The 20797-nt window shown below is 46.7% G+C and overlaps 1 protein-coding gene across 3 annotated transcripts; it reads left to right on the forward strand.

Annotated features, from left to right (window-relative positions):
- Window positions 1-40: 40 nt before the first annotated feature.
- VSIG10 (V-set and immunoglobulin domain containing 10) lies at window positions 41-17799 on the forward strand. Of its 3 annotated transcripts, none has more exons than XM_081966928.1 (9): window positions 41-131; window positions 4693-4977; window positions 10772-11077; window positions 11417-11692; window positions 12855-13148; window positions 14243-14353; window positions 15708-15720; window positions 16932-17065; window positions 17327-17799. In XM_081966928.1, the coding sequence occupies exons 2-9, from the start codon at window positions 4809-4811 to the stop codon at window positions 17386-17388; spliced, it is 1365 nt and encodes a 454-aa protein (XP_081823054.1). In that variant the 5' UTR covers window positions 41-131; window positions 4693-4808; the 3' UTR covers window positions 17389-17799. The 3 variants fall into 3 exon arrangements, with proteins under 3 accessions (XP_081823054.1, XP_081823053.1, XP_081823055.1); XM_081966927.1 differs by lacking the exon at window positions 41-131 and adding an exon at window positions 2395-2521; XM_081966929.1 differs by lacking the exon at window positions 41-131 and adding an exon at window positions 2724-3024.
- Window positions 17800-20797: the final 2998 nt, after the last annotated feature.

Genomic DNA, 20797 nt, shown 5'->3' on the forward strand with positions numbered 1-20797 from the left:
TGAGGGGCAGAGGCTCGGCCCTGTACGGGAGAAGGGAACTCTGGGAGTTGAAGTCCCGCAATGGTTGCTGGGGCAGTCTGGGAGTTGAAACCCAGAAACTTTCAAGGTGCTGAAGTTGAGAAGCTGTTTTTGTAAGATTAAAAGTATACGGGCGTTGCCAATTTTACCAAACTATGATGATAATTCATCTCCGAAACCTTCCTCCATTAATGATAGCAAAAGGGGAAAAAATGAGGAAATACTTTTTCTAAAGTCTTTGCACACTTTGGGATTTGATAGTATAATTTAGCTTCTTCGAGGGCTTTCTTTCAAATAAATGTCCTGAATCTCGTTGAGTTCTGTAAACGAAATCCTGTTTACAGAAGATGTTAATAAATCTTACCAGGTTGTGTTTTATGAGGTTCTTGGTGCTCTCTGAGCTTGGTTGTTTTCTTGCAGAAGTTTCATTACCAAACTAGGTAACATCATCAGTCCTAGGAGTCGGGTTTGCAGAGAGGAGGAGGAGGAGGAGGAGGAGGGCTGTGGGATCCATGGTGCTGTCTGAAGTTGGTTGTTTTCTTGTAGATATTTTATTACCCAACTATGTAACATCATCAGTGATGGAAGGGAGTTGAGTGTGTGAAGAGGAGGAGGAGGGGTGTAGGGATGTCTAACGTTGGTTGTCTTCTTCAAGACGTTTCACTACCTAGCTAGTTAACACCATCAGGCGGAGACCCAAGGCTGTGGGGTCCCTCCAGACCCCAGGCACTACCCCCTGGCATCTCTCTTCACATGCTCGCCCACCGTTAGCAGCCATGCCTGCAGAGTCAACACATTTTTCTTGCTTGGCACATTGTGCCAAAGGTGAATGTCAGGAGGGATGACTCCAGAATAAGCAAGGAGAGTCCATCCTGATGGATTCAGAGCCTGGCCCTGCCCTGTCATGGATTCAGCAGGCTCAGGACCACAACATCATGTGGCTGGAAGGGACCTCGGAGGTCCCCTAGTCCACACACACACACACACACACAAACCTGACACACCTGCCCAAGGCAGGAGTGCTTATTGCATCCCTGTCAACTGTTTTGTCCAGTCAGTAACAGTAACAGAGTTGGAAGGGACCTTGGAGGTCATCTAGTCCAACCCCCTGCTCACGTAGGAGACCTATACTAGAGATTTGAACCACTGAACTGCCAACCTTTCTGATCGACAAGCTCAATGTCAGGCTCAATTTTGGAAAACTTCCAGTGTTGCTTCTAGAATACAGGTGCTAACAAACCCACTTCCAGCCTTACACCCCAGCAACCAGGGGTGAAATCCGGGCAGGTTCTGGAGAACCGGTAGCAGAAATTTTGAGTAGTCCAGAAAACCGGCAAATACCGCCTCTGGATGGCCCCGCCCCCATCTATTCTCTGCCTCCCTACAGCTGATCGGGAGTGAATGGGGATTTTGCAGTATCCTTCCCCTTGCCACGCCCACCAAGCCACGCCCACCAAGCCACGCCCACCAAGCCACACCACGCCCACAGACCAGTAGTTTAAAAAATTGAATTTCACCACTGCCAGCAACCCAAAGTGAGGTTCCTAAACAGATTATTAGGGACTTTAAACCGCCTTCCCAGCCCAATTGAAATGGCGTCAACATCAACCTAGAATGAAGGAGAAATTTCCTATCCGTGAGAACAATTAATCAGCATAACTTCCAGAAATTGTGGGTGCTCCCTCACTGGTTCAGGTTTTCAAGAAGAGATTGGAAAGTCTAGAATGGCATAGGCCAGGGTCTTCCACTCACGTGAGCAGGGGGTTGGACTAGAAGACCTCCAAGGTCCCTTCCAATTCCGTCATTCTGTATTTATAACTCAATGAGGTTCACGGCTGGGTCCTCGGTCCAGCTCTACAGGTATTCCCCGACTTACAACCATTTATAGTGACCGTTCAAAGTTACAGCAGCACTGAAAAAAAGTGGCTTAGGACCGTTTTTCACAATTGCGACCGTTCGTTGCGTCCCCATTGCTATGGGATCAAAATTCAGCCGCTTGGCAGCTGCTTCATTTTTACGACGGTCGCAGAGTAAACGAGATCCCCTTTCCCCGCTTTCCGACAAGCCAAGTTCAAGGGAGAAGCCAGATTCACTTAACAACTGGATTACTCGCTTAACAACAGCGAGGATTCCCTTAACAGCGGTGGCCAGAAAAGCCAAACTCACTTAAGAAAGGTCTCACGCAAACAGCCACATCGATGGTTGGGCTCGATTTTGGCCATAAGTCGAGGACTACCTGCACTGGGTGGCTGGGAACTTCCCAGTTACCTGCCGGCGCCAGGTAGAGCAAGCGGGAGCGAAGCGAGTCGCCCACAGCCGCTCCGCCTCCCGCGGGGGAAGTTTCCCCGCCTCTCCATCCAGGCTGCCCGCCCTCCCAGCCGTTAATCCTCGGAGCTGAGCCGGCTGGCTTCGGTTCCCCCAGTCCGAGCTGCTGCCATGGCGAGCGGGTTGGCCGCCTGCGTTCTATTGGTCCTGGCCCTTTCCGAGGGCAGCGGCGCTGGAGGTACCCCTCGGCCGGGGAGATCAGCGGGGCGGGAGAGGGCAGGCAGGGCGAGTGGGCAGAGCAGGTGGCAAAGTTGGAGATGACAGCTGAGCCGGGAAGAGGGGGAAAGAGGTCGGCGGGAGGGTGGGTGTCCCATTTGGAAAGGAGACCACGAGGAGATTCCCCGGGAAGAGGGACTAAACTTCAAGGGGACCCCGCGAAACCATCTGAACGCCCCGCCAGGATCCTTCCTTCCTTCTCCACTACGGACGAAGGAGAGATCGCCTTCGACTTGGTTTTTTCTGCCCAAATAAGGATATCACCCTCGCCTCCCTTCCGAAGTTTCTGCGGGACGGGATCGCCGCCGCCGCCGCCCCTCTCCCCGCGACCCCCCGGTCCCCTCCCGCGTCCCTTTCGCCTTCGCCTGCCTGCATAAAATCCGACTGAACGCGCGGCATTGATTTGCAACGATCGAGGAACCGCTTTGCGTAAAGAGATCGCTCGTTCCGCCGAGTTTTAGACCGGTCGGGATTTAGTGGGATTTATGACGTCCTCCGTCTCTTTTTCCCCCCGACCCACAACTCCAAAATTTTCAGGAATACTGCATGCTTGTTTGTTTGTTTGTTTTTTTGTTTCCCCAATCTTCAAAAGGGCTTCCGGTCACAACTGCCTGCTCTCTTCTTCTGAAGTCTAAAGTTGGGGAGGAGGTGGGGGAGGTCGGATGGATAGTTTTTCTACGATTATTTTATAGTCGTGTCTCTAACTGTTGGGTTAGGGTGAATTGATAAATTTGCCCTGTTTCGATTAGGAAAGGAGACAAGAAGAAAGACACTTTGGTGAGAAAGGAAAAGGAGAGAGAGAGAGAGAGAGGGAGGGAGGGAGGGAGAGAGAGAGAGAATGCAAGCGGAAAAAGGAAAGAAAAGGGAAAAGGGAAATAAAGGAAGAGAGAGAGAGAGAGAAAGAAGAAAGGGAAAGAAAAAGAAAGAAAGAAAGAGGAAGGAGAAAGAAAGAAAGTAGGAAGGAAGAGGAAGAACAAAAAAGAAAGAAAGAGGTAGTTAGTAGAAAGGGAGGAAAGAGAAAAAAGAAAGAAAGAAAGAAGAAAGAAAAAGAAACAAAGGTAGGTAGTGGGAAGGAAGGAAAGAGAACAAAAGGAAGGAAGGACCTGTGAATAGAAAGGTAGAATTACAAAGTAAACTAGAATTAATTTGGTGAGCGGGACAAAATTCAACCCGGGTTCTTCCGGGTCAACCCCAAATCTTTAGTGTGCAAAAATAACCAGGTGACTATGAATTTATAGGCCATTTCTCAATGTTTTTCAGCCTGGCCCATTCAGCCAAGCTAAACAGCCTGACAGAATGAAAAATTTAAAAGGCTGCTCTTTGTACGCAGAGTTCTGAGGCAGGAATGGGACTGTTGGACGCAGACTTAATAGAGCAGGATGAGTCTGCATTCTGCTTGGCAAGGATAAAAGCCCAGGCGCTGCTTTTAGTACAACTGCAAACGTTCTGCTCTTCTCTCATATCAGCTTTGGTGGGATTTCGGTGGACTTGGTTAAAACTTAGCACACCCTATTTGATTCACTCAAGGTGAGTCTAAATCGCGGCTTAGGATGGCGTACCCAGTCTATTTTGTGTTTATATCCTGCTTTTATTGTACAAATAACTTGGCGAACATATCCAGCACGCTTTCTTCCTCCTGTTTTCCCCATAACAACAACCCTGTGAGGTTGGGCTGAGAGGGAGGGAGGGGACCAAAGTCTCCCCCAGCTGGCTTCCATGGCTAAGGCAGGACTATGACTCCCAGGCATCTAGTGATTGGTCCAAAAGTCACCCAGCTGGCTTTCATGGCTAAAGCAGGACTAGAACTCACAGTCTCCCTGTTGATTGGCCCAAAGTCACCCAATTGACTTTCATGCCTAACACTGGGACTAGAACTCACTGCCTCCTGCTGATTGGTCCAAAAGTCACCCAGCTGGCTTTCGTGGCTAAGGCAGGACTAGAACTCACAGCCTCCTGGCTTCTAGCCTGCTACCTTAACCACTGGACCAAACTGGCCCTCAATGCCAGCCTAGGTGGATGGCAATTCTAACTCCGTGTCCTGCCACCTTGGCAACTTAATTTAAGGCATGTAGGACTTCCGCTTCCAGAAATTAGAAAATTTAGATAAATAAAACTTTATCTCCCCCCCCCCAGAAACCGAAGAAGTGGCTGTTGGCGAACTGGACGGGGAAGTGTCCCTACGATGCTGGAACGCCTCTTCTCAAGTCTTGGTGGTCCAGTGGTTCCAAGGCCAGCCGGGTGAGGTTCCCATGCTCTTCTCCTCGGATGGAAAGTTGCCTTCAGACAGCCGCTTTTCCCTGGTGGCAAACACCTCCCTGCACATTTCGAGACTGCGTTGGGAAGATGAAGGCCATTACGTGTGCAGGGAGATCCTGGCTGAGTCCAACCATACCCACAGGATCCAGTTACGGATGGCCAGTAAGTCTTGCGTCGCCTTGTTTAAAGTGTTGTGGTGTGGATGTTCGGCAAATATAAACAGGGGGAAATATAAACAACTAGCCGATAACCCGACGTTGCCCGGGTATTTATTTATAGGGGGGAAAAATGTCCAGACCAAACGTAATTTCTAATGTTGGATTTTCCCCCCTTACCAGAGGGAACCCCCTTGTGGAGCACTGGGAAGCCGTTACCATGGCAACTCCACCGCGCTGCACAGCAGAAGCTATTTTACGGCAGTACAGTAGAAGCCGTTTTAAGGCACAACAGGCTGCATCTTAACAGAATACACACACCTCCGAGGGGTTTTAAGGGTGTCTTATCCCCCACAGTATGTGTTTGCAGGGAGTAAGTCATCGGTGTACCAAGTTTGGTTGAAATTGCCTAAGGCATTCCAGAGTTATGCTGGAATATACACACTCACAGCTGTTTTTATATATATAGATGTATGTGAGTATAGATGGTGTATTAAGTCCACAAGTGCCAACCCAACAAGTTAGGTCATATGGGGAGAAAAACCAACCCCTCACTGCGATATTGGTCAGGGCTAGTTTTATTGTAAAGCTTTTCTTGTAGTTAAAGTGCTGGCCTAGCAACCAGTTACCAGGAGATGGTGAGTTCTAGTCCTGCCTTGGGCATGAAAGTTGGCTGGATCCCTTTGGGCCAATCACCAGGAGATGGTGAGTTCTAGTCCTGCCTTGGGCATGAAAGTTGGCTGGATCCCTTTGGGCCAATCACCAGGAGACGGTGAGTTCTAGTCCCACATTAAGCATGAAAGGTGGCTGGGTCCCTTTGGGCCAATCACCAGGAGACGGTGAGTTCTAGTCCCGCCTTAGGCATGAAAGGTGGCTGGGTCCCTTTCGGCCAATCACCAGGAGATGGTGAGTTGTAGTCCCGCCTTAGGCATGAAAGGTGGCCAATCACCCAAGAGATTGGGTCACCTGAATAGTGCAAAAAACAGTTCCAAGAAATCTCCGCACCCATTTGCACTATCCAGGTGACCCCAAGGGCACAGATAAACCCCCCAAGGCCTCAACAATGCTCAGAAAGAGTGCTAACTACCAGAGGACTGCTAAGGAACATAAATCCTTCCCACCTCCATCCACCTGATTCCTTCAGTCAGAACCGAAGAAGCTTCTTGGATGAGAAGTGAAACGCCTTCAAAGAAAAACCAAGAAAGCCCCATTGTCTCTTGAAAAAGCACCTTTGGGACAACCGTGACCTGGATGAATCTACATCAACCTTCCATCTGTTATTGCTGTGCAAGCTGAGAAGGGGGATAAACAAGCGGCCGGCCCCCACCGAACCTTTCTGAAAAGGTAGCAGGAAGCTGAGCTCTGAAAATGAAGCAAGACTGGGAAATCGGGGCTTTATTTTCAGCGCTCGGTTTCCAGGCGGAGCAAGTAAGGGAGAAATGAGGGTAGATAAGGAAGCAGTCTGCTGGGAGAAGGAAGGGAAAATTCCACTTTGGCAATCGGGAGTGAAAATATTAGCCTGATAATCCAGTAAAGATTGCCATGGAAATTCACGTGAATGCTTTGGAAAAAACATTGTGTGTGTGTGTCCAGTCTAACAAAGAGAAGGATTAGGGTGACATGATAAGGTAAAGGTTCCCCTCGCACATATGTGCTAGTCGTTCCGGACTCTCGGGGGCGATGCTCATCTCCGTTTCAAAGCCAAAGAGCCAGCGCTGTCCGAAGACATCTCTGTGGTCATGTGGCTGGCATGACTAAACGCCGAAGGTGCACGGAACGCTGTGACCTTCCCACCAAAGGTGGTTCCTGTTTGTCTACTTGCATTTTTTAACGTGCTTTCGAACTGCTATGTTGGGACAGGGGCTCACTCCATTATGCGGCGCTAAGGATTCGAACCGCTGAACTGCCAACCTTTCTGATCGACAAGCTCGGCGTCTCTAGCCACTGAGCCACTGCATCCCTGTAGGATGACATGACAGCAATACTTGAGCAGCTGTCACAAAGAAGAGGAGCTCAACCTATTCTCCAAAGCACCTGAAGACAGAACAAGAAGCAATGGGTGGAAACTAATCAAGGAGAGAAGCAACCTAGAACTAAGGAGGAATTTCCTGACAGTGAGAACAATTAATCAGTAGAACAACTCGCCTCCAGAAGTTGTGAATGCCCCAACACTGGAAGTTTTAAAGAAGACACTGGAAGAAGAAGAAGAAGAGAGCCATTTGTCCAAGTTGATATGGGGTCTCCTGGTTGACCAGGGCGGTTGGACTAGAAGATCTCCAAGGTCCCTTCCAGCTCTGTTATTCTGTGATTTCTATTGTTTCTCTCCTCAAATCAAACAGGCCAAGTTTGCCATTTCTCCGAACTTACTTACACTGACACTTACACAATCCCCTTCCACGAAATTTCCGCATTCTCCCAGAGTTGTGCCCACAATAACCTTCCCGCAGTTACCAGATACAATCCCTGTTTCAACTTCTTGTTTGCTTTCAAGGTGCGGCTGGGTAGTAGTCTGGCTTTTTGCTTAGGGAAGGCGAGAGCCGCACCCATTTTAACTGGTGGCACAACAGCGGCTACCAAACTGGGCAGATTTATAGGTGTGCAAGGCAGGTAATTGTTGACTTGTGACAACAATTGAGATCAGAAGATCACTTGCTTAAGGAAGGTGGTTGTTGAGTGAATCATGCCCCATTTTACGGTTATTACGCAAATCGTTTTAATTGTTAAAGCAGTCCTCAACTTCATGGTGCAGTGATTTGCTTAACAATTGGGGCACAAAAAGCTCATAAAATCGGCCATTATTTCTTGCTTAGCCAAGGAAATTCTGGGCTCAGTTGTGGTTGTAAGCCGAGGACTACCTGTACATGGAATTATTATTTTTTCCAGCATCAGAAAGATAAGGGCTTGTTTTTTCCCCCGTCCCAATGTTTCTCCAACAAATCTTTAGATTGGACAACTATGTGCCTGAAATGGTATAGGGTTTCCTGCCTGAGCAAGGGGTTGGACTAGAAGACCTCCAAGATCCCTTTCAGCTCTTGTTATTCAGTTATTCTGTATTGTCTGGGATTGCTACACATCCTCTTCACGACGTATTTTCCTTGTTACCTTCTGAGAGGGGGCTTCGTGGTATCTCTATCTATCTATCTAATCTAATCTATTTATCTATCTATCTATCTATCTATCTATCTATCTATCTATCTATCTATCTATCTATCTATCTATCCCTTATCTATCTATCTTATCTTTCTCTATATCTATCTTATCTAATCTGTCTGTCTGTTTATCTATATTATCTGTCTCTATCTATCTTATCTAATCTGTCTGTCTGTCAATCTATCTATCATCTATCTATCTATCTATCTATCTATCTATCTATCTATCTATCTATCTATCTTATCTAATCTGTCTGTCTATCTATCTTATCTATCTATCTATCTATCTATCTATCTATCTATCTATCTGTCTGTCTATCATCTATCTATCTATCTCTATCTATCTTATCTAATCTGTCTGTCTGTCTATCTATCTATCTATCTATCTATCCATCCATCCATCCATCTATCTATCATCTATCTATCATCTATCTATTTATCCTATCTAACTATCTATCCATCGATCCATCTATCTATCATCTATCTATCCATCTATCCATCCATCCATCCATCCATCCATCCATCCATCCATCTATCTATCTATCTATTTATCCTATCTATCTATCGATCCATCCATCCATCCATCCATCCATCCATCCATCCATCTATCTATCTCTACCTATGTATCTCACTCTGTGTGTATGTTTGTGTGTGTGTGTCTGAGTGAAGAGCAGGCAACAGAATTTCATTTTAAACCTGTGCCGAAAATGACAACAAAGGTTCTCTTATCTATCTCATCTTATATGTTCTAGACACCAGGAGAGCATCTCTGGGGCTCCCTTGTACGGAGGAAAGAGGAAGGGGCTGACCGAGGTGGGGGTTTGGTTTCTGGCATGCCAGGTTTAGCTCTTTCCATTCAGATAAGAAAAGAGGGCAGGAAGTTTAACGGGTGTGTCGGAAAATGCCTGCAGCCGCCTTAATTCCCACGGGGGCTGCATTGCCAGGATTTGTCCTTGGCTCAGATCCTAGTTGGCCACAGCCACCTGCTCCTGGTAACTCCACCAGCTGTGGTGGTTGTGGAGAAAAGCTTTGCTTGCCCTGCTGAGGTTATGCCCGCTTCACTACTTCAAAATGCAGCACTGGTTGTCTTCGACCAGCACCGAGCCCAACATTTCCCTTGCTAGACAAGGGAGCTTTGCCCCGTTTTACGACCTTTCTTGCCGCTGTTTGCTAAGTGAATCCCTGCAGTTGTTAAGTGAGTAACCCAGCTGTTAAGTGAATCTGGCTTCCCCGTGGACTTTGCTCGTCAAAGGTCTCCAAAGGGGATCACGTGACCCCAGGACGCTGCAACCGTCATAAACACGAGTCAGTTGCCAAAGCCTCTGAATTTTGATCATGTGACCATGGGGACGCTGAAACGGTCATAAGTGTGAAAAACGATCCTCGGTCACATTTTCAGTGCCGTTTTACGGTGGTGGGTCGCCAATTTTTTTTTACTACCAGTTCAGGTGCGCTCGTGTGGGCGACGCTTCTGCGCAGAAGCGTCCGGGCAGGTGGGCGGAGCCTCCCACCACCCCTACTATTGGTTCGGCCGATCCGGGCCAAACCGGGAGCAAGTTACACCTTGAAGTTACACTTCTGCCTTTGTAACTTCAAACATCACTAAATAAATGGTTGGAAGCTGAGGATCACCTGTAGTGGGAATGTAACAGGCACAACTTCTGGCTGTGTGTGTGTGTCACCAGTGTGCACAATTGTGTTGGCTGCCAGCTGGCCTTCAGGTGCAATTCAAGTTGTTGGTTGTTACCTTGAAAGCTTTCCGTGGCATACCTGGTTACCTGGGGGGAAAACCACTTTCTCCATTTCTCTCTGCTCACTTGTTACAACTGTTTGACAGGGATGGTATAAGGCAGGGGTGTCAAACTCAAGGCCTGCGGTCTGGATACGGCTGGGGGTGCTTAGGTCTGGCCCCCGTGGAAACAGCAAACGACCAGCCCACGGTGCCTCTGTCAGCGAAAATGGAGCTCCCCCCCCCCCCCCTCACTCCGAGCTCAATTTTAATCGGGCTAGTAGAAGCAAACTAAAAGCAGAACAAAACGAAAGGAGAAATGTTTCCCCTTTTGCATTTGAGAAGGGACAGGAAAGGAGAAAGGGAAGGAGGAAAGGCAAAGAAAAAGAAGGGAAGATGGAAAGAGAGCGAGGAAGGAAAAAGAAGGAAAGAGGGGAAGGAAGAAGAAAGGAGAAGAAAGACGGAAGGGAAAAGAAGGGAGAGAGGGAGGGAAGGAAGGAGATTAGAATGAGGGGGCGGGAGGAGACTGAGGGAAGTCCTGCCTTAGCACTTGGCCACCAAAGATGCCACCAACTCGAGTGAGGTCAAGCTGGCCACACCCATCCTGGTCATGTCCACCCTGCCCTCCCCCCAGGTCAAACACAACCCTAATGGGCCCCTCAATGAAATCAAGTTTGACACCCCTGGTATAAGGGGTCCTACCTAGAGCAGGGGGTTGGACTAGAAGACCTCCAAGGTCCTTTCCAACCTTCCGATCCTAACGTCTGTGCTAAATCGTGACTGCAAGTATGCGGATGAGGATTGCGGGAGCTTGCAGATGCCTAAGATCCAACTTCCGTCCTTCAAACTCCAAAAATCATATATTTTTTTTACATCAACGTGATCAATAACACTTTTATTTTGACCTGCTTTTTGCTTTCCAGGTGGACCAGACCGGATGGAGGTCAGCATATCACCCACCGGGACATTGCCAAATGGCACGCTTTACGCCCAAAAACACGACATCTTGAACTTCACCTGCGGCAGTGACTCCAGGCCTGATTCGGCCGCTAAGTGGGATTTTAACCCACTTGGCTCTGCTCAGGAACTCTTCACCGAGGTTAACGACTCGCGGAGTTCTTTTGTGCTACAGAACATCATGCCCAACTACCAAGGGAATTACTCGTGCCTGGTCACCAACTTGTTGAGCCAACGTCAGAAGTCCGTCACCCGCGAACTCCTGGTCTACTGTACGTATGACAGAAAATAGCGGCAGGGTGCGTGTCGCGGGTGTCATTTTTCCCAGTTTCAACCAATCTTGGTACACAGATGACTTACTCTCTGGAAACAAATACTGTGGGGGGTAAGACACCCCTCGGGGGGGGGGGTTGTTCTGTTAAGATATAGCCTGTTGTGCCTTAAAATGGCTTCTACTGTACTGCCTTACAATGGCTTACGTTTGGTCGGACATTTTCCCCCTATCAGTAAATACCCAGGCAACGCTGAGTTATCAGCTAGTGGGCCATAAAAATGTAAATAAATAAGACCCGTAGCTACTTCCCAGTCCTTTTGCAAGCTTCTCTCTTCAGATCCCCCACCCTTGTCACCGAAATGCTGGGCCAAGACGTCCATGGGAAATTCTCAGGAGGTTCAACTGTCCTGCAGTTGGCCCGGGGGCTACCCACGCCCTACGCTCCAGTGGATCAACCCGGAGGACCTAGTCATGGATTCCAACACTACCCATCTTGCCAATGCTACTGTGGTGTCTCTGCAAGGATCCCGTCAGCTTTGGGGCAAGGATTATATCTGCCGCGGGAGCCATATTGCCAATGAGATGGACGACCAGAACTGCACCTTGCGCTTGGGTGAGTCGAGGATGAGACTCCTGAATTGCACAATTTCATGGTACATCCCAAGACTCCGGATGTGAAAGAACTTGGGGGGGGGGGGGATTTCTCTGCCTTTTCCCTTCCTCTCTTTCCATGCTCCGGATGTAAGGGATGGCTGATTTTAAGTCCCTTGTTTTACTCTTTGGAGCCTTGTTCTTTTGCCTTCCATTTGGGATTCTTTTTCCCTATACTTCTCTGAAAAGTTCCTCCTCCTTCTTCCTCCTGCTCCTCTTAATAAAGCAGTCAGACAAGGATATTGGATGATCTGAAAGCAGTCTGGCCAAAGTTTGATTTTTTACCTTCACCTCCTCCTCTTCTTTCTCCCTCTCCCTCTTCTTCCTGCTCCTTCCTCCTCCTCCTCTTCTTCCTCCTCCTCCTCCTCCTGCTCCTTCCTCCGTCTCCTTTTAATAAAGCTGTCAGACAAGGATATTGAATTATCTGAAAGCAAGCTGGCCAAAGTTTAATTTTTCGCCTTCACTTCCTCCTCTTCCTTCTCTCTCCTCCTCCTCCTCCTCTTCCTTCTCCTTCCTCCTCCTCTTCTTCTTCCTCCTCCTCCTCTTCCTCCTCCTTCCTCCGTCTCCTTTTAATAAAGCTGTCAGATAAGGATATTGAATTATCTGAAAGCAAGCTGGCCAAAGTTTAATTTTTCGCCTTCACTTCCTCCTCTTCCTTCTCTCTCCTTCTCCTCTTCTTTCTCCTCCTCCTCTTCCTCCTCCTTCCCCCGCCTCCTCTTAATAAAGCTGTCAGACAAGGATATTGACTTATCTGAAAGCAATCTGGCCAAAGTTTGATTTTTCGCCTTCACCTCCTCCTCTTCTCCCTCCTCCCCCTCCTCCTCTTCCTCCTCCTCCTTCCTCCTCCTCTTAATAAAGCTGTCAGACATGGATATTGGATTATCTGAAAGCAGTCTGGCCAAAGTTTGATTTTTCCTGCTTGAGCCTTGAGAAGTTGTGGGAGCTTCATCACCGGAAGCTTTCAAGAAGAGACTGGACCACCATCTGTCAGAAATGGTGTAGGGTCTCCTGCTTGGGTGGGGTGTTGGATTAGATGACCTACAAGGTCCCTTCCAAGTCTGTTCATCTGTTAAAAGAGCCCTTCCTGTCCTTCAACTCTCAATTTTGCTTCCCTCCTGCGCCAGAGAGGCCCTTGGTCACGTCCAACCCGATGAAGAGCTGCTTTGTGGGGAGATCCATAGAGATGACTTGTGAACTGACAGCCGGCAACCCACCTGCGAGGATCACCTGGCTGCGCAACCTCTCCAAGGTGGAGACAGAGATCCAGTCGGGTGGGAGGTTTCTCGTCAGCCAAAAGGACGGGGTCTCCACCCTTGTCATCCAGAACTGCTCCACCAGCAGAGACCAAGGGTACTACATCTGCAAGGCTGAGAACCCCCTAGGCTTGCGGGAGGTGTACGTCCACCTGAAGGTGACAGGTAAGTAACCATTGAAACGAAACAATGGCACTTTGGCCTGTTGGAAATATTGGCAATCCTTAACTTACTTATTTGGTATAAAGTTTTTCCCCCCTTTCATACACATTCTTGTAAATATTATTAACATTTATCTATTAACTATTAACGTTTATGTCTGTCTTCTTACAAATATAGAAAGCACAGTTGGGGTCACTTTCTTGCCATCTTGATTTGCAACAACCCTACTCCTTCCTCCTTCTCAACCTCCCTTGTCTCCTTTCTTCTTTCCTCCTCTCCTTCCTCTTTTCTTCTTCCCCTCTCTTTCCCCCACTCCTCCTCTCTTCTCCTCCTTCTTCCCCTCTCGCCTACTCTTACTTCCCCTCGCCACAGGGGTTAAGGGAGTCACTGCAGTTGTCGCGTTTAGTTTATTGCCATTGCACGTGGTGCAATGACGAAATTAAATGCCGTCTTCAGGGTACATTATAGCTATAAAAATAAAAACACAAACACACCTTCTTCACATGCTATATAACTGAAATTGAAAACCCGATGTTGCACTATACCATAGAATTCAATATGGTTACCTCCCTGGGATAGAAGCTGTTTTTCAGCCTATTTGTCCTTGTTTTTATTGTCCTGTACCGGCTGCCAGATGGTAATAGTTCAAAAAAAAAATGGTGCCCAGGATGAGATGGATCTTTAAGAATGTTTTGAGCTTTCTTAAGGCAGCGGGAGCTATAAAGCTCTTCCAAAGAGGGGAGAGGGCAACCCATGATCCTCTGGGCCATGACTCTGGAGTGCTGTCCTATCTGCCACTGTTAAGGGAGTCACATGGTTGTAAAGTGAATCTGGCTCTTCCATTGACTTTGTCAGAAGGTCAAATACCCGTCATAAATATAAACCAGTTGCCAAGCATCCAAATTTTGATCTTATGACCACACAGGGATGCTGCAACGGTCATAAGTATGAAAAATGGCCATAAGTCCATTGAAGGAGGAGGAGAAGTTGCTTCCTAGCATTTCCATCTCTCTCTCTCTCTCTTTCTCTCTCTCCCCCTCTCTCTCTCTCTGTCTTTTCCCATCTCAACACTTTTTTCTTTCCAATTTTCTCTGCAGAGCCTGTGAACATTGCTGGGATTGTGGGATCTGTCGTAGTCCTTTTATTGTTGGGAGTTCTGGTCTTTTCTGGAATCCTTCTCTACGCAGGACCTCAGGTGTGCCTCAAAGGTGAGAGAGGGCAAAAATTACTCATCAGAGTAATCGAACCGACGGAATGCATTTGGGTTTTCAAAATGGGTCTTCCTTGGATTGTGCCTTAGGCAGTCTTGTAAGAACTTTGAAAAGGAAAATATTTGGAGTATATTGGCACACCTTTCCAATCATTAAATAAAAGATAACCAAAGGTTTCTAAATGTGTGTTGCTAAGATAGGCGGCCAATACATTTGATGATAGGAAGGTAGGTAAGTAGGTAGGTAGGTAGGTAGATGATAGATGGATGGATGGATAAATAGATAGATAGATAGATAGATAGATAGATAGATAGATAGATAGATAGATGATAGATAATAGATAGATAGATAGATAGATAGATAGATAGATAGATGATAGATAGATAGATAGATAGATAGATAGATAGATAGGTGATAGATAGATAGATAGATAGATAGATAGATAGATAGATAGATAGATAAATAGATAGGTGATAGATAGATAGATAGATAGATAGATGATAGATAGATGATAGATAAATAGATAGATAGATAGATAGATAGATAGATAGATAGATAGATAGATAGATAGATAGATTGGTGATAGATAGATAGATAGATGATAGATAGATAGATAGATAGAAGATAGATAGATAGATGATAGATAGATAGATAGATAGATAGATAGATAGATAGATAGATAGATGATAGATAGATAGATAGATAGATAGATAGATAGATAGATAGATAGATAGATAGATAGATAGATAGATGATAGATATGGTAGGTAGGTGGGCAGACAGGCAAACTGACACAGACAGACAGATAGACATAGATAATAGGCAGGCAGGCAAAGACATAGACATATAGGTAGATATAGATGATAGACAGAAAGATATATAGATGATAGTTATAGATGTTAAATAACCAGACAGACAGACAGATGATATGGATGGATGGAATATAGATAGATAAATAGAGAGAGAGAGAGAGAGAGAGGGACGGAGGGAGAGGGAGAGGGAAAGAGTGAGAGAGAGATGGATATGATAGGCAGGCAGGCAGGCAGGCAGACTAGATGGATGGATGGATGATAGATATAGATGAGGAGATGATAGATAGATAGATAGATAGATAGATAGATAGATAGATAGATAGATAGATAGATAGATAGATAGATAGGATAGATGATGGATGGATGGATGGATGGATGGATGGATGGATGGATGGATAGATAGATAGATAGATAGATACTGTAGATAGGTCGATGATAGAGTTTTGACATTGCATTTGATGCTTACTGTATGAACTTAGAAAGCAAATGAGTAACTTTAATAAAAGTACTTTTCTCCTTTTCTCTCTTTCATGTTTACAGTGAACGTGCTTCGGTAAGTCTCTTTATTTCTTAACTAGAAAGTCTCAACCTGTTTCATCTATAGAAACCATCATTTGGAGCAGGGATTGTCAAACGTAGTGGTAGTGTGACTCTCTTAAAACGAGACAGTGCATGAATTCGTATAAAACTTCACCCAGTGAATAGAACCCAACAATTTCATCAGGGTTAGGGTTGGGCAAAAAAGAAATTTGCCATTTATAAGTATTTTTGAGTATAATATTTTAGATTCTATGTCACGAATTTAATTTAAGATCTGCTAAAACGTTCTTTCGTTGTGTTATATTATTTATCTTGTTCTTCCAGTCTTCCCATCTATATATCTGATTTTCTTTTAGTTTACTAATCCATTCTTTCAATTCAATCTTAGGGAATTTCTCCATTTCTACCACCGGTGTTAAAGGAGAAATTCCTGGCATTAGCCGATATCTCCATCTCTTCCATAATTCTACCATTTTTTTTAAAAAAAGAGAGATTTTGAATCCTTCTAGGTATTTTTTAATATTCTTTTTAAACCAATATGTTTCTATATCCATCTATTTCCCTTAATTCTTTCAACTCTATATCCCTCCATATTAAATTTCTAGTTACTACTATAATATCTGGGATCACCTTTAATTGATCAGCTACCCAATAATTTCTAATATTTAGAAGATTCATCCCACCCTTTTTTAATGGTTCATACCATAATGCTTCACTTATTCTTGCTCTCTTACCTCCATTACAATGCACCTCTAGCAAGAATTGGAAGAGAAGGAGGAGGTCTGTGAGGTCCTTGGTGCTCCCTAAGCTTGGTGGTTTTCTTGCAGATGTTTCATTACCCAACTAGGTAACACCATCAATGCTAGACCTAATTGGGTAATGACACATCTGCAAGAAGGCAACCAAGCTCGGAGAATATCAAGGATCCCATACTTGATAATATCTCCCATGGTTTCCATCTGGAAAATGTCACGAGTCTGCCAAGTTGGGTCACAGGTTGAGGTGCTGTTTATTGAACATGACGTGGTTGGGATGGTCCTTCAAGCAAGGAGGAGGAGTGGGGGAGGAGGGGGAGGAGGAAGAGGAGGAGGAGGAGGAGAAGAAGAAGAAGAAGAAGAAGAAGAAGAAGAAGAAGAAGAAGAAGAAGAAGAAGAAGAAGAAGAAAGAAGAGAAGGAGGAGGACCCTTCCTTCCTTCCTTCTAGTCATAGTTGTCTTCATTGCAGGAATGAAGATGCGGGGGACATCCTTGAACTTATAGACTCAGAGGAAGAGGACCTGTACTTGGACACCACTGACGAACCAACGTCACATCAGACGGAAGGGATAGGGAACGGATGTTCTACCAGATCAACTGAAAGTAAGCTGAGCGAAGTTGAGGCAGTAATTATTCGGTCTCATTTTCTCCCCGCAGTTTCCAGGGCTGAATCCCAAAAAGGAAGGACATCTTTACATATTTTTTTTAAAAAATAATACTTCTAAAGCGCATTTCTTTAGGCTTATTTCGAGGAGAAATAGACTTCTTGTGTTAAGTTGGTTAGCGCCACCGGGTCAGATTTCATGCCTAAGATGCTAATCATACCTTGCTCCGGTTTTCAAATTTTGGCGCATGTTTTTTCAGGCTCATTTCCGGAAACGTCCATCTCTCTGGAGGAAATCCAGAGGTCCCAACCCACATCGTAGAGGGGATCTTCCTTTATGCTTTATGGACTGAGAAACGGAAGCGTGTCTCGCAGAGCGGCCACAACTGGGCCACCAAGGATTCCTGCAACATTATTCCCATCTTTTTTTGCTTCTCCTTGTATTCCTTCCCGTGCTGCTGTGGCTCGGCTGAGCTGCGTGCCCTGCGGAACCTGAAACAACATTTGTGACGTCGGGCGAGGATAAAGAATGAAGCGGCTTTTTCGGAACCGGAGGAAGAAGCATTGCAGGGACAATTTTCCGTGGAGAAGAAAGCTTGTGGCCCAGCGGAAGAGCTGGAGGGACAGGGAGATATTTCCCAGCTGGTCCTGGATCTCCCCCTCCCGTTCCCAGCTTAGATTCTCTTTGGATATGACTCTTAATAGAGGGTCTTTTTCAGGGGAAGAAGCATCAGAGCAGTTCCTGTTTGGGTGGGGTGGGGTGGGGGAGGTATCACTGTCTTGTCTAGTTTCAGATCACTTGAGGCATCTAACAACACTTTGTGTCCTCTAGAGCAGCAGTCAACAACTGGTGGTTTGTGGACCACTGGTAGTCCGCGAGAAAATTTTGGTGGCCTGCAGAAAAATTATTTGCATTTTTTACATTGCACTAAATCAGGGGTCCTCAAAGCTACGGCCCCTGGGACGGATACGTGCAACGAACACTTGTGTTGCTGCAGAGAGTCTCCCCATTTGGGGTCTTTTTGTGCGGGTTGCAGGGGGGGGGCAGAAATTCTGACTTGGGGTCTGTCTCCTAATGTGGGATTTGGGACGAAGGCTGGAAGGAAGAGCCACTGATGGCGAAGAGCCGGAGGGCCTTGTTCCAGTGGGACTGCATCACGGCCTGGAACTGGCTGACCATCTCAGCCCGCTGAGCTTCCAGATACTGGTACCCAGCCTTGCACTCCCGGAGATCTGCTTGGAAAGTTTATGCTCGTAGTCCTCAGCGAGGTGCTTCTGCTGAGCCTCCTTCTCGGTCAGTTCCAATTTGAACTGAGCTGTTTTACCAACTCTTTCTCCTGGGGGCTGCTTAGCTCCAGCAACTGCTTCCAGTTGGGGCCCTAAGGAGCCCAGGCGGGCAGGCGAGGAGGGGCGAGTAGAGGCCAGCGAGGCACCCCTCGACGTGAGTGACATTGAGTTGGCCACGCCCACCCAGTCAAATGACCACCTAGCCACGCCCACCCAGCCGATCATTAGGCAGATCATATTAGTGGTCCCCAAAGTTTGAAAGCTTCGTGACCCCTGATCTAAGGCTTGAAATGAAGGAAGTCACTGAGAAAGACTGTGGTTGTAGGTCACCGAAGACGAGAGGCAGACAGTTGGGAGTGGGGGGCTTCGGGCAGGAGGCGATCTCAGCTCTACGTGTGTATTGAACCTGATGGTCTTCTTCCCACGAAGAGGATTTGGCATTACTAAACTGCATAGCTCGTTTCTAGGTCTGTTACCTGGCCAGGTATATAATCAGTCTGAACTCTGCTAGAATAATGTATAAAAAAGGGTCCTTTGTTAGATGAATATATATAAAAATGGTGCCATGACCAGAACTGGAAATCATCACCCTCACTTAACGACCCCATAATCCCTTGTGGGTTGGAGCCATTGCAACCGAATGGAGCTAGCAGAGCACTTGAATGGCCAGATGCCTTTCCTGTCGCCAGAGCCGGGTTTTGTTCAGCAGATATATTCTCACTGTGTCCAGTGAGAATATATCTCTACCAGGGATCTACCTCGGATTGAACTCGCACAGCCTCTTGACTGTGAGGCGAGAGCTGCACCTCTAGGCCACCGCGCCACTCTTGTGACAAGAACTGGAAATGAATTGTCGTAAATTGAGGACGAGCGGTGCCTGTTGAGGTTAGAACTGTGTGCAAATGTTATGTTGGATGTCAGACGCTAGAATAATGTACACGCCTGGGTATGTTTATGGACATGCGGGCGCACTTTTCCAGGTGACATAACCGAACAACAGAGTCGGAAGGGACCTTGGAGGTCTTCTAGTCCAAACCCCTGTGCTCAGGCAGGAGACCCTAGACCATTTCAGACAAACGGTTGTCCAGTCTCTTCTTAAAAGCTGCTGCCAGTGTTTGGAGCCATTCACATGTTTTCCTGCCTGTTTGCAAAGAGTTTTGACCTGTTCCACTCCTGAATTAATTATTTCCTTCCAAGGCCGCTAGCAATCCGAGGTCAAAATCCTTACCGCCTCGAAAATCTGGACCACTGTCTTTTGTTCGCGGAATAAAAGTGTGGCTTTTGGATACAAAGGTTACCGCCTGCAGGGTGTGTGTTTGGTATGCAGGTGTGACTCGCTGAATTGTGTGAGGTTTTGTAATTCATTCCACACCTTTTAAAAGCTGGAGCTGTTCTCGTTTGCGGTCTTTAAGCTAAATGTGTGTTATTTCTCGGCTGAATTCCTGCCAGGGCAGCGTTTTCTGTACGGCCAGTCCTCGACTTACAGCCACAATGGAAGTCAAGATTTCTGTTGCTAAGAGGGGACATTTCTTAAGTGAATTCTGCCCTCATTTTACGACCTCTCTCGCCGCAGTTGTTAAGGGAATCCCTGCAGTGGTTGTTATTAAGGCTTTTCCTGCTTTGCAATACAAGAAAATGCTAACACAAAAATTAACAAAATTAGATAAAACTTAGAACCAACTACACAAAGGATATGTAGGTAGTCCTCAATGTACGACCACACTACGTTGCTCAGGGAGACATTTCCGAAGGGAGTTTTTCTGCCCCATTTGATTACTTTTCTCATCGCCTTTGTTAAGTGGACCACTGCGGTTGTTAAGTGAGTCACCCGGTTGTTAAGCGAATCCGGCTTCCCCCCACTGACTTTGCTTGTCAGAAGGTCGCAAAGGGGGATCACGTGACGTGACCCACCCACCCCCGGGACATTGCGACCGTTGTAAATGTGAGTCAGTTGTCAACTGTCTGAATGTAAATCACATGACCCTGGGGATGCTGCAACCGTCGTAAGTGTGAAAAATGGCCACAAGCAGGGGTGGGATTCAGCCGTTTCGGGCGGGCCGGTAGCTCCAACAATCAGCGAAACACCCGATCACCGAAGCGGTTGTTAAACCTCCGTGCTGTTGTAACTTGGAACGGTCACTAAATGAAGTGTTGTAAACCGAGGACTCTGTATAGAGGTTTTATTGCCCCAATGAGTCGTATCATGAATGCAAACTGGGCAGGTTTCGGATAACGGACTCGGCTGGGTAAAGAACCGAAGTGCAAGCAAACCACATCTTAGAATGCACCAAGGAGCCCACTCCAACCTTCCCCCAGCTGGATGGACCAGACTCCTCCTCCCAGAAAGCCCATCAGGCTGTGGAGGATGGGAGTTGAGGTCCAGCAAGCGCCAGGTGGGAAAAGCAGCTGGATGGATCAGGCTACTCTGCCCCAAAGCCCATCAG

This window comes from Natrix helvetica (assembly GCF_964273705.1).
Source record: "Natrix helvetica genome assembly, chromosome: 14".
Taxonomy (NCBI): Eukaryota; Metazoa; Chordata; class Lepidosauria; order Squamata; family Natricidae; genus Natrix; species Natrix helvetica.

Coding starts and splice junctions, on each gene's coding strand:
- VSIG10 (XM_081966927.1), top strand. CDS start 2,455: ATGGCGAGCGGGTTGGCCGCCTGCGTTCTATTGGTCCTGGCCCTTTCC. Junction 11,078..11,416: donor CCGCGAACTCCTGGTCTACT/GTACGTATGACA, acceptor TTCTCTCTTCAG/ATCCCCCACCCTTGTCACCG. Junction 17,066..17,326: donor TTCTACCAGATCAACTGAAA/GTAAGCTGAGCG, acceptor ATGTTTTTTCAG/GCTCATTTCCGGAAACGTCC.